General features: G+C 37.4%; 1 protein-coding gene across 1 annotated transcript in view; it reads right to left on the bottom strand.

Moving 5' to 3' along the window:
* The window catches only part of SLC6A11 (solute carrier family 6 member 11), a 118390-nt gene that overhangs the window by 65991 nt on the left and 37955 nt on the right, over window positions 1-14444 (bottom strand). Inside the window, exon 7 of the mRNA XM_075096596.1 lies at window positions 2953-3087. Within this exon, the coding sequence (XP_074952697.1) occupies window positions 2953-3087 (135 nt within the window). The remainder of the gene's footprint in view (window positions 1-2952; window positions 3088-14444) is intronic.

The following is a 14444-nucleotide window of genomic DNA, read 5'->3' as shown; positions in this document are numbered from 1 at the left end:
CTCCACTATTATAATGAAAAGTGATTGGTATGAGCTCTACTGATACACAGGACAAAAGATAGCATTTTGAGACCAAGAGGATTCAGTCTGCTGAAAAGATAGAATATAAAAATTAAACTGAGCACAGCACTTGAAAGCTAAGAGGAACTGAAAAGACAGATGAATAGCTGCTTAGAAAGCTATAACAAACCATGGAATGCAAATTACACAAAGACAAAAGATTCAAGAACTTCAAACTGAAGTGAGCCTTGAAGAGAAACTTAATTTATTTAATCCACAGTAAACATAGTTGGCACTGTGGTTCAAATACCGGTCTCCCCATACAGACACAGTAGTCTCCCTGGAACATTATTTAAACAGACCTCCAACTGAAGAAGAAAACTTCTGCTAATACACATGCATTATCCTTTGATATTGTGGAGTAAATCCAAATAAACAAGAGTAAAGATGAAAACTGGAGGCACAAAAGTCAAGATTACTTCAGTCGTCCTATATTTGCTTCTTGGCAAATGTCTTTAGAGCAGATTGAGAAAAGGCCTATGGAATGGGGGTTTTTTGATGTAAAAATCCATGGTTTTGAACATTATTAACGTCTACATTTCCATAAAATGGAAAATGTCTACATACGTATCTTGTTACCATTGAAAGTTCCAATAAAGCTGAAGCAATTCCATTTTACTTTTTTTTTTTAACAAAAAGGGTCGTGCCAAATTCTATTTTTAAGATTGAGACGCCAAACTTCCTTTATTTCTTGAAAATTGACCCGATATCCCACCTATAATTCAGAAATCTTTCTTCAAAAATTACATTGATTAATCTCAACAAAATATTTCTATTTCAATGAAACAGCATTTTTTTTCTACACAAAAATAATTCTCTCAAACCATTTCCTCACATATACTGCAGTTAAATTACCTGTATTAGTGTTCCATAATCTCTATTAAGGTCCATTCTACTTCAGCTTCTTTCCTACAAAAAGGTGCTTAAAATACTAAGGCTGAAGTACAGCAATGTGTCAGTTAAAGTATCATTGAAACACAGAAGAAAGTTGGCTTGTTGAAGAAATCCATTAAGCCTTCCCAAAAGACATTTAGTATCAGCTGAGCTACATGTGTGGGACAAACAGATACATGCACACCTGTCTTAAGTGCTTTCTACTTCACAGACTGCTTAGACTAATATTATGTGCTTTGGAAATTGTTATGGCAACAATGTATTTCTTTACAAATGGAAACAGTACAGTAAATAGGCATATAAAAACCCCTTGTAACCTGACAATAGTGTTGCTTAAGCTTACATTCCCTCCCTCAATTACAAACAGAAGCAAGGGTGTCAGTGGCATGTGCAAAATACACACACACGGCAAAATCCTGTTAACAGGCCTCACAGAACCACTGGACAAGTGAAGGAATCAACATTTAAGCAGGAGGACTACCTCCTTTTCATACGAGTTTGGTAGACTTCACAGGCAGAGGAATCATCATGGCATAGTACAAGAGTACTCAGTGAACACTTTTTGTTAAGGCAGTGGCTAACTCATCAGAACCACACAGCAGGGTGAAACAGTAGTTAAAACTGGACAAAATAAACAGATGCTGTCCATGTTCTCAGATAAGCATACGACAGTCAAATTTCTTGTCTCTGCTAAAACGAGTTAAGACACATGAGGTTCACTGGGCATTGGACTGGCTTGCTATATTGACCACAGTGTGTAAGTCTATTATATATGGCAAACAAATAACTGGGAACATGTCAGAGAATCCTGTTTTTCTCTGTTACTGTGCTAATTTCTCAGGTGAACTGAGGCCACCTCTAAGTACGCTAGCTGTCGGAAAGCCATAGCACATCACTGACATTCTAGCACCACTTCCACAGCTCTTTCACTTCCCATCTATGCTGACATAGAATGAAGGAAACGTTGCTGAGTCCAGAAGAGGCAACATGAATAAATTTTAATCTAAAATTTTCAATATTTTAAATTAATCTTTTTCTTTCTAGCTGTTTTTTCTGTAGCAATATTACTTGTTTAAAGTGAACTTTACATGAGTCAGTCATTTCAGACACTTCAAGGACGTAACCTGAAGGGTCCCCTCTATTGTCTCCTGGAAAAAAATACACATTTTCAGTAAGTAGAGGTTAAAAATATAATGCTGACACATTTTCACTGAGTAGATTAAAAAAAATAATTTTGACATATATTCCCAAACTTACTTTCTATCTCCATCTCAGAATCCATTTCATATTGTAATAGCCTTAGGAGTAACACTGTATACTGTATTTTACATTGCCAGACCAGACGAGTAAAACACTGTCTGTAACCTGCCAGGTTTTTTATGTCTAATGTAATTTCCCCTCTCTGATATCAGACAAATGATATAACTGTTTTAGTGTACTCATCTGTCATGGAAAAACAAAAAACAGCAACAACAACAAAAAACCAACCAACAAACAAACAAACAAAAAAAGCCCCAAACAACAACTTAATCCAGTATTTCCATGTTTAATGCTACTCTGGAAACAATGAAAAAGACACAGTTCCTGTTTGAGTACTTCATTCCTTCTTGATTGCATATAGAGTATTCTGCTTGAAAGACAATAATCATCTGAATGATTAATTTCTCTACTAATCTTGGCTGAGATTTAGATTTGGAATAAGAAAGAACTGTAAAATGGATAAATCTTAGTTAAAGTTGTTCCCTCTGTGGCAATAGCAGCAACTGTAACTGAACACTTCTGAAAACTCCACTTTATCAACCAAGGTACTTTGCTACTAAAAGAAGAACGTATTCCAACACATGTAAGCAGTGATAGGCTTTAAAGCCCTATCGACAGTTCCAAATCTCTAGCAAGGAACAACCATCCAGTAATCACCTTTATGCAAATTTTAAAATTAAGACTCTTGCAGTTTTTCCGAGTCAGAGAGGAAAATAAATACATGGACCATGGTCCTACCTGTGGGTCAGACAGTCGAGAAAGGTCAGGGTACAAGTAGAATTTTATCCCCTCAGAAGCACCTGGTAACGTTACTCCACGAATCAGAAGAATCATCAACATGATATAGGGGAACGTGGCAGTTACGTATACAACCTAGCAAGAAGAAACAAACATTAGAAAAATATTTTCTTCCAACTGCAAAAAACCCACCTCATTTCCACAGCGATTTTGCTATTAGATAAAAACCCAAATCCTTTCTGGGGGAAATGTGCTTTTGATGCCCTTGTTTGTACAGGTGAATTTTTTCCTCCAAACATATTTCCTTCTAAACTGTTTATGTCTTGTAGGAAATGTCAATAGTTTTTTATAAAGAGAACTTCCCAGTCTAAGTATGTTGTTTACTCTTTCTTTGTGACAGGTGACCAGTCACTATACTATAGTGTACCTGTACACTATACCACATACCATTCCAAACACAGATACAGGGGAATTGACTCATAATAGCAATTAATTGCATTATATGTATTCTATAACAACATATGCAATGAATTCCTAGTCACCTAGTAATTACTAAACTGTCATCTCATAAGGCTACTTTGCCTGCATGTCTGTGTTTGAGGAATAAACATTTCATCAAGCCTAGAGGTTAAATCTCCTTGCAGTTTGATATAGTACACTTATCATGCAAAGCACCTTCAGGCAAGACTTCTGAAGTGCTCAAGCCCAGCAATTTCTGTTTTCAGATATATGGCCACATTTCTTTTTCAGAAGTCAGCCTGTGCATGGGGAGTAACTGAGCTTTTCTGGAAACCTGCAAGAATTCATGGTTTCAAAAGAAAAAAAAGAAAGCAGAATTGATCCCAGTTTACAGTCACAAACCTGAGAGCAGTATATAGCTATTCAAACTTGGAGATGGATTAAATGATAAATTCCACATCACTATAAATATTTCATTTAAATAATAACATACCTTAAACTTAACTCTCCATAATTCTCTATAGTCTTTCCTGCCTTTGCAAAGTAGGTATAAAATATCCTAATATGTGCTGATACTTTTATGTATCTGCTTTGCAAAATTCAAAATTACTTAACAAGCTGCAAGAATGGGGAAAATCATTTGGTGAAAAATAAAACCTGTATAGCCCTCAAAAATATACATTTTAAATACAAAAGTTCATATACCTGTCTCATGGCTATGTAAATGAAAGATACATCAGAGAATGCACCCATGAAAGGATTCTCACATTTTCATGACTAATTAACTGAATTTTGATTTTCACACCATACTGATTATTTAACCCCAATCATGAAATCATCTCATGTGTGCCTCAGCTGGTACACTTAGAAACAAAGGAACTTAAAATCACATGGCAGACCTTTGAACATATCCAGCTGCTCAAGACATAGACACTTCACTCTCCCTGATCTTAATGGGAGGTAAGCACCTATGTAATTTTCAGGTGTCTTATCCCTTTTGAAAATACAAGCCCTGATTTTCTCAGGACATGGAGACAACATTATATTCCTATAGGTATCAGAAGCCTGAACCGATGAATTCATAGGTCAATAAAATGCAAAATGGAAAGCTTTATCCCAGTGCTTACCTTTACTAATGTTGACTATTAGTGGAAATGCAAACTGATGACTGGTTGAGTTCAAATAGACCTTGTCTTAAAGAGACTGCTCTCGACATTTAGGTTGCAAATAAAAATGGATCATCAGTTAATGAGAAGTAAAAAAGAAACACAGGGAATGGACATGGTCCTGCTCCAAGTCTTATATTGGGTGGAAAGGACAGAGTAGCCAGCAACTGTTTTCCATGTTTCTGTATTTAAATCTTTGCCAGCTATGTTTCTCTACTTCTTTTAAATCAATAGCTGCTTTTAATAGAGGATAGTCAGCAGACATATACATTTGATGACATGGAAGGTATTGCACCTGAATATCTCTTATAACAAAGATTAACACTTTATTGTATCATGCTCTGTTAACTATACTGGTTTGTAGCCTGCTGTCTTATTTATCTTGCCACTGCTTTGAAACATTTTTCATCAGTAAACAGACTGCAATTTTATAGAGGCAGATTCCTTCAGGTATATTTCCTCACTCAGCTCAACCAAGGAAGAGCTGAAACCACTCATCTCTATGTCCAAGAGAGGTCAGGTAAAGATACCCTTGTACAGTGGTCTGTAATCCCACAGCAGCCATCCAGGCTTGTAGAGCTATACTTCACAGTTTTCTGTTTGCTTTTCCAAATGCCTTCCAGAGACCATCCGCGTGTATTAACATTATTGCAAGTACTAGAACCACAACCTCTAGCATACATTTTTATCATTAAGATAGTTGTGCATCAGCTTTAGAAGAACAAGAACTCTCTTTCCTTTCTGGTTGCCATGCAGAAATAGGATATAAATAGAGCACAATTGGCTCAATATTTCTAGCAATAAATAATGCAGATATTCAGAATTACGATTAAAAAGATACCAAGGAAGCATGTGTGGGAAAGATACATCCTTCCTGAGCCAATTGACATTGTTGACAACGTTTCAGTGCCAGTGCTCAGACAGCTAATGAGGCTGCTAAAACTGCAAGCTTCTCTGGTACAGCAACAGGGATGTGTATTTTGCTCAGAGTGGAGAGAGAAGACCACCACTTGGAGGTGGTGTTCAAGTCTCCCACTTAATTGCATTGCATCCAGTGCATCAGTTGTTCATTTTATCATGCTTCTGGAGAGCTCATGAGGGTGAGGATGGATGAGGCATTTTAGAAATCAAATGCCATTATTAGTATCATCACATCTGTAGGCATTAGAAGTTTCCTGAATTGTTTTCTTTTCTTTCAACACATCAAACCTCTCTGAATATAAATGTGAACACAACTGTTTCTAATTACACTGCATCCTGGTTTAATTGACTTTAATTGCTTGGTATGTTAATTTGCATTCCAATGCTCAAAATGCTTTTTTTAAACCCTTGTCAGAGCAATGCCAGTGTTTAAGCAGTTGGAAACAAAGTAAAAAATTCTGGCATGCTAGTTTTTGCACCAAGTTCTTGTATTACAATATAATTGAAAGACAAATTTACAAAGATATTTAGACATACACGTATGTGGAAAGGCGGCTACTAGGGCATCTAACAGCTCGTAAGCACTTAGATGCTTAACTGAACATACCTTAGGAACAAAGATACTGAGAAGAGGTATTTCATTGACTGCCATGAACTTTAAGTATCAAAGTATTGGAAGTTAAGTACCAAGTATGGAACTTTAAATAACAAAACCTTCAGAGACTTATATGTCTATATCACTGAAGATATCTAGGTATCTATGCAATGATTTCAAGAGTAAGGCACCATAAAGATCCTGAGAACTGAACTAGCTGCCAGTTTGCAGCTTTTCATAACTATGTATCTTTAAAGCAGAAACATGGTGCATAGGTTCAAATTTGGTTACTGGGACTGTTGAACTTCTTGTTTTAAATGAAGAGGTGCTTTTCTGAACATTCTGGCCAGATCATGCCAGAGAAGTGAAGGTGACTTGGCTTGTGAGAAAATGTAGAAGAAATACATGATAAATCTATTGAGAATAAGGAAGAAGCCCTGCATGCAATGAATTGAGCCACACGCCCACAGAAATGTAAAAGCCTAAAAGTAGATTTCTCTGGCTACGGCTACTACAGAACACACCAGCCTCATTTTCACACACTACCTCATAGCAGCTTCTTAGAAGGGCGAGTCCTGAATAGGAAGTAGTGAACTTCAATCCTTAGCTTGGCTCTTACTGAAAGCATAACTGAACTAGGATTCAGTGAACAAAATATAACTTTCTGAGGCTAGGAAGCTGAGGGAATTTTTCTGCAAGCTGTGGTGTTTGAGCTTGTTTGCACTATAATGAACCAATTGCAGTCTAAAAATGGAATAAAAGTGCTTAATTTCACTTGACACTTCAGGAAATTACTGGCTTGCTAATTTCCTTTCCCCTAAAGTCCTCTAGTGGTCCATTAAGCTATAAACACACGCAGTATCAGTGCAAGAATTGCCAGCCATTTGCCCAAACTCAGTATCAGAAGAATTATATGGAAAATAAGACCTGACCCCATTCCCTGCTCATCCTTATCTTTCACTTAGTGTTTTCAGCCTATTGGGTAGTCATTTAGCCTATTTATTTAGTGGATACTGTGACCACAGAAAACTAGATTGAGACCACTAACTTCCTTTAAGAGGAGACCACTGAGCGGTCTTCAGATCTCAGTGATGTATCAGGTTTGTCTACAAAGGAAAAATAAAAGAAAATTATGCCCACAGTGCAGTACATTCCTGTGCAGAGAAACAGCTTGGGAACAAAAATTTCACTGCCTGAGTGATGTGATGGGAAAAAGAGTAATTTTTATCCTGCTTTACAGTGTCGATGCAGAACATCATATTACTACAAGTATAGAAATATAATTTTCTAACCACTGTCTGGCGGCTCTGGTGTCTTTGTAGAGATACCCAGGTATTACCAATTTGGGCTTGACTTTATGAACTTTTCAACACCCCCCAATTTCTATTTCAACAACATATTCTGAGTTCAAAAATCTGCTTTCGTGTAGTCAAACATTCCAAAAAGAGGGAAAGAAAAACACAGTGGAAGTTTTGACTCAGTGCTGAGGAGCCTAGTGCTCTAATAGCCTCTACCAGGCCAATACAGCTAAAATTGAAAAGCAATGAAAAAGTACCAAAGGCAGACAATATCAATGCACTGCAGCAGCTCACATTCGCAGCTGAAGTGAAGGAACAAATCACTTAGATGAAGAGCTATTTCTCCCTATAAATATTCCTTAAGCAGCATCAAGTTTTCTAAATATCTGTTACTTGAAATTATTTCCCAGCTAATTACCACAGCTGGTTTTATTTCCAGATTGCCCAGGACCATTGAAATCAAGATCTTATTTCTGCTAAAATTGCTCTTCAAGCTTGTTGGTTATTTTGATGGGTTTTACAGGCCTCATATTTAATAGAAAAAATGTACTACCTAGATCAAATGCAAAGTTAGATTTCCATGTATTTGGGTAAAAAAAAATCCCTAATTTTACAGATACTGCTGCCCCAAAACATTAATTTGCTAGACTACCAAGAGAAACCAAACAGAAATGGTTATAAATACGGCCTGAAAGATTTCCTGGGAAATATCTTGGGACATAGCTGTATCTACTCTGCAGAACTTGTGCAATTCATACCATACCCCCAGCAACACCCCAGTTCCTTGGTTATCTATACTTCCCAACTCAGTGTTTGAATAAAATGAGAGGGGGGAAAACTACTCCCACCTCCTTTAGAAAGAAACCTTGCTATGTGAGTAGAAGGAAGTTCCAGTGATTCTGCAGAGACTCCCCAATCCACACAACTGCACAACACAAAGTGCTCCTGGAACAGAACTCCCCCTCCATGCAGCCACAATCAGTAAAGCCCAGTAATGGGGACTGGAACACACAAAAGTGTCTATATAACATGTAGAAGCAGTTAATTTTATTACATTATTTAAATCGATTATGTGAAAAATATCATTTAAGCACTTAATAGTGGTAAATGCAGATAACCAGATTCTTTCTTCAACTGACCATATGCATACACAGCTTAATATTGACCTAATAACTTACAAAGAATATGCCAACAGCTTCTAAAAAAGTGGGGCTTATCATAAAACATGGGCTGGATTCCTGAAAGAATGTCTTTAAATCACAGTTCCATGTATTTCAAGAATCCGTTCCAGTCTGAATAGGCCTTGGTTGAATACATAGTAAAATTTTATTCAGTGGATCAAGAGAAGAGACCCATTTTATCTAGATTAAGGCTCATAGTAAACTATTTGCATTGTTACCCTAAGTTTACGCAGCCTACAAATGAATGCATAGGTCTATAGTAGTTTTTGGAGACCCTGCTCTGAAGTGTACAGAAAGATTTACTAGAGAATCCACACAATGCTAACCTTGCTGGCCTGAACAGGGACACAGCCTTAACTAAGTAACTGTGAGTTCGTTAGTCATACTGTTTCATCAATGCTACTACATTTTTTGCTGTCATTTAGTGCCAAAGATGGAGAGTAGGAAGACTTACTTCCGAGATAAATACCTAAAGTAAATACAACTTGGAAGTCTCAAGAACTCAGTGCAATGACTTAAATCCTCCCAGTGCTACTGTTCCTTAGTCTCCAAAATTGTATTTTCCAAACTCATCCTACAGTTACCAATCACCTGAGTGTCCTCAGAGGAGTTATGTTGATAAAAAAAGGATGCAACAATTCTAAACACTAATATGTCTAAGACTGTGCTATCCATTTGTTAGAAAGTGTGCTTGTCACATTGTTAATATATTGTTAATACAGTGCCAATGCAAAATTCCAACAGCTGTAAAAACAGTATGCCCAAAATAATTCTGTGAAGCAAGATGAGGTCTGTAGCATAATTTTCAAATGCAGAAAGTTGCAGAAAACCTTTAGAAAATAAGCACTACAATTTGGCAAGCCAATAAGGCTCTACCAATGTAAATACAAAAGAAGCAATCTGATTATAAAATCAGGGTATTATTGGCCCTAGTACCTATAGGGTGTGGTGTGGTGGTTTTGTTTTATTTGGGGGTGTGTGTGTTTTGTTTTGGGTGGGTTTTTTTACCCTGAAGAGGCTATTGATCTAAATTCAATATTTTATCTCCATAATAAATGGGCCAGCCTCAAACCAGAATGGCAAATGAAATAATGGTACCCTGTAACTATGAATATCTAAAAGAATAATGTCAATTTATTGTTTTGCTTAACATTCAAAGTGCACAAAGAGGAAGACCTGTCCTGTGGTTGTGCACAGGGAGAGAAGAACTGGTAGGGCGGAAGCAAACTTCAGCATCTTGGCCAAGTTCATTACTGTAAGCAAAAGTGTTTATGTAGCGCTCCCATCAAGTAGGGAATTTGCAGAGCCACAAATATCTCAAGATCAAAGACTGCTATTTAATTAAGTAAAAGTCAACTTTAAAAATCAATCAGGAAGATTTTAAAGTATAAATTAGGACTAATTAATCAACAGAGGGTTGGGTTTTTTCTTTTTTTAATTTGGAAAGGTCTTTAAAAAGTTCAAACTTTTATAAATCAGAGCTGTTCCTTTTCAGAACCCTCCAGGATTTTCAGACTGCTGAATGCCATCTAGTTTGCCTTTATACACAACAAGCCAGATACGGACATTAGTTATATATATGCCCAGAAACCTGAATTTTGCTTAAAAAACACTTAATAAGGGATGACTATTCCTGATATAGGACTATCCCATTTCTATGAAAATAATCCTGACAGCAGGTCAGAATTAGCCCATACTAGCACCTGAACTTCCAGTTTTGTTACTTAGTTTACACAGGCAGAGTTGGGGGACTGATAAGGCATTAATGAATTTTATATCTTAGCTACTCTAGACATGCTTTCCAGCTCTCATCACTGAAGGCACCAATCAGTAGGGTCTCTCATATTCTAAAAATGTTTAACCTGTAAAACAGATGAAGATGCATAGGTCAAGAACAGGACAGGACATGACTTCCATGTCACACAAAAATTTCTAAGATCTTCAATCTGCACTGCAATGAACTCAAAATTTTTGGCTAACTCGTTCCTCTGATCCAGAGGACAGTAAAGGTTTGTTTGCCCTCTGATTGCTTCCTGGAGAACACGAAACTGGGTTTTCCTCATGTAATTACTAGCTGCTCTGAAGAATGACTACTCATTCCACTGAGGAGTATAAGCCCTTATCAGCATGGTGACAGCTGAGATGTATTCACCATCACACATTTGCAATACTACTTGTGTATTAAGCATAATAATTATAACAGAAATATAATAAATAGCTTTACCACCTAAACTAACAGGTATCCTTACCATTCAGACCCTAATTCTCCACCTTTCCATTCCCAATGGCTACTACCTCCATCATAATGTGGTTAGTCACATCTTTATTTTACTTAAAGGCTTATTGCACTGTAACTTCCCTACTAAACAGCCTCTAAATCTAACCCCTAAATTACCTCAGGGCTGACTTGTAGGACACCGATCTGACAGTGTGCTGTAATTTAATTGTGTTTTTGAGCTGAGTTTCAGTCTGAGAAGAAGAGGTGATGTGATATATAGGAAAAATGAGAGGAATCACACAATAAGGACATTAGGCTGGAAGACAGTGTGACTTAAGAGTATGTTACTGCCACAGATTTATTTTTCTATCTTAGGCAAATGCTTTGATCTCTCTGCTCCCCCTTCATCCCTTCAGTTGAACAGAGATCTCTGACTGTCTTACAAGGATGTAAAGGCAAGCTCTTTGGGTAATAGAGGCATCTCACTATGTTCATCCAAGAGTTGGTACACTGAGATTCTAACCTCAGTAAGGCACTCCAGGAACAAGTGACATACAAACTAAACCACAAAAATACTAACTGACCTGAACTATGGTTAGTTATCTCAGGTAGCAATGAACACATATTATACCCACAGGAAAAAAAAATCAAAGCAGCTTTTATTACAGTTAATTCTTTGTGTCAGACTGCTATTTCAGTGCCTTATGCTTCCTACATATGATACAATCAAGCTCATACAAGATGTTTTGAGGTTTTTTTCTTTTCTTTTTTAACCACACAACTTTTTCAATTGCCCATGAGCAGAAGTGAATAGCAGGTGCATGGCAGCCAACTCACTTCTCAGGGTTGTGTTTTAGTTACCAACACAGCACAAGCAGCTGCTTGGAGCTGCCTTTGTTGCTCATGTAGCAATTTAATTCATTAAGTTTTCCCATTCTTAAGACTGAGTTTGGATTCAATCCATTTTAGTTGACACTGAGATGTCAATACAGAATTAAAGTTTGTAAATCTCACAAGAACAACTTCGTAAACAAAACTTCTACTACGAAGACATCTTTACATTGTAGATAAACCCAAAAATCTGGACTATACTGACAGCAGAAACTGAATAGGTCTCCTTCCCACTGTCAGGAATTTGATATAATACTGATCTTTGCATACAGTGCCATGGGGATGGATACCTATAAACCGCTTTGTAAACTGTGATGGATGAGCCAGTCTTGAAGCTATATAGATTAGCACTAGCTGAGGACAAACTACCTGTGTGAGAACAGCGGATTATATCTATTGTGCTTCAGCTGAAGAAATATGAAATTGAAGCATTGCTAAGAGAGTCAGTACTATAAATTGATACCAGCTCTTCTGTTTCTGTATTCAAGTTGAGGGACCAAGGAGATACCTTGTATACTCTTGCTGAAGAAAAGGTGCAAGTAATATTCCAAATAGGTAAACTAAAATCCAACAAAAGCAATATCTATAGCAACTTCTCTACACATATAAAGAGACTAGGACATGGGTAACTACACAAATATTTTTGTAAAACATAGCTTCATAAAACCTCAACAGTTATAAATCACAGATACAAGTGTGTCATGCACCTGAAGGAATAATGGTTTAGCTCTACCCTAACACATGTGCAGCAAAAATTATCACAGTAAACAGAACAACTTATATTTTGTGTCCGGTCTGATGTCCTTCTGTTTGGCATTGTTCACTGATTTTTTTTATTTTTTTTTTTTTTTGGGGGGGGAGGGGGGGCGGGGCGCGATAAGACAATGGGACAATGGTAAGGAAGGGCAGGTTCTGTGAAAGAAGAAATTAAATATGAACAGGTCTTATAGGAATAAATGACTGAAACTATTGCATTTCTAAAGTATTTTTTAAATTGGGTTAGTGTATTTATTTTTGATAATGGGCTAAAAGTGTCTGCTAACCCCAATGGAAAAAATAAACCTCTATGTGTTACCCTTAGCCAATCAATGCATTTCTCCTATAGAGATACCTCAATGTTAATCTGTGCCTTTTGGCTTCGCCTTTAATTTTTCAGCAAATTTCACTGCATTACCACTGCAAATATCAGAGGTGGCTCTGCCCCCACCACTACCCCTTTTCATACATTAGGTTTACAGATCAGGTGATTTCTCTGCCCAAAAATGCTCACACCTGCATGTGCCCTGAGCTGTCCTTCAGTGCACTGAAACACACTTTTGACTTCTTTGGGCCATGGACCAGGGCTTAGATCCAGTCTAAGTAAGTACTCATATAAAACTGGAGTTCTGCTGCTAGGGTGCAGCCAGGAATGAATGAAATAATGAAGATATGGTTCTGAATTGAGTTTACTATTTGATCCTTTCCCCAGCTGCCAAACAGAAATTTGGGAAAAGCACTGACAGAGGCACAAAAATTATTTTTTTTTCCACAAATCCAAGGTGTCCTTAAATGCTCAGTTCACAAAAGAGTAAAAAAAATGTCACAGTAGCTGTTTTAAAACCTCACACAGAGGCGGCGGATAGCAGGAACTCTGCATGCATCTCATGAATGTTCTACTTTCCCCTTTGAATACAGAGATCAGTCTCGGACAGTATTAAAGCCTCGCCATGAAGGGCTATTCTTTGCTATTACTTCAGACTAAAACAAAAGACACTTCAGGAGATGCAATCATTGCTGCCTAGTTCCTTTTCCTGGGCTCCTACAATGGGCCCCACTTTTTTTGTTTTTCGTTTTTTGTTTGGTTTTCTTTTTTTCTTCCACACATCTTTCTCTTATTTTTTTATTCTGTCCTTTTACTCTTTCTTTCTGCCTCATTGAATCCATTAAGGCCTTTATATAGCCTGCTATTGAGAAATAAATTTTCTTTGGGACTAGTGACTGAGTCTTAACTGCTGGCAAGCAAGGCTTAACTCCTGATGGGAGGGCAGAGAAAATGATGGGTAAAAGGTATGAAAAGTCCAACTCTGAATTTGGGGTCTTCGAGCGCACTGGATACTATGCAGTGTCTTGCTCGTATCCAGCTCAAGGAAAAGGAACATCCTAATCCTAGCAGGTTTTCCACCTCTTTCATGCATTAGTTTTGATATTCTGTTATTTTTGTGCCCTTATTTTCAACCAGATCAATATACTCTTTTCAGTTTTTTCCCCTTGGTTTAGGTCCATATGACAGTCCTTTTTGCACAATTGTAAATTAGAAAGCACTCTGACATCACCAGAGATGTGCTGCTATGAGATGTAAAATTGGGTCCTCTCTCAATTAATACAAAATTATCCACAGTCAGAAATATAAGCACTATTCAGGTCTCCCAATAGTGCGATAAACTATTTCAAAGACACTAAAGCTAGATCCAAACCAGGTGTACTGCATTTTACCCCAGAACCAGAACAGACCTGTATGCAAGCTTAGAAACCTATCACACTCTGGGGTAATAAGCTGGATTTATAAAACTACACAATGCAAGAGAAGCAAGGGAACTCCAGAGGGGCCAAGCAGAGATCTGCCTGAGGACAGAGAAAGAAAATCAACCCATGGCCCTATCTAGCATAAGAAAAGAGGTCTGCATAGAAAAAGGCCAGCTTAAGCAGGTGTAGGCAGCCTGGCATAGAAGCTGCCGGCCCTCCCTGCCTTTCTTGTGGTGGGAAGCTCTGTGGGGTCAGCCTTTT

This window comes from Phalacrocorax aristotelis, chromosome 6, assembly GCF_949628215.1.
Source record: "Phalacrocorax aristotelis chromosome 6, bGulAri2.1, whole genome shotgun sequence".
Classification (NCBI taxonomy): domain Eukaryota; kingdom Metazoa; phylum Chordata; class Aves; order Suliformes; family Phalacrocoracidae; genus Phalacrocorax; species Phalacrocorax aristotelis.
This window is presented reverse-complemented; position numbering and strand designations above follow the sequence as displayed.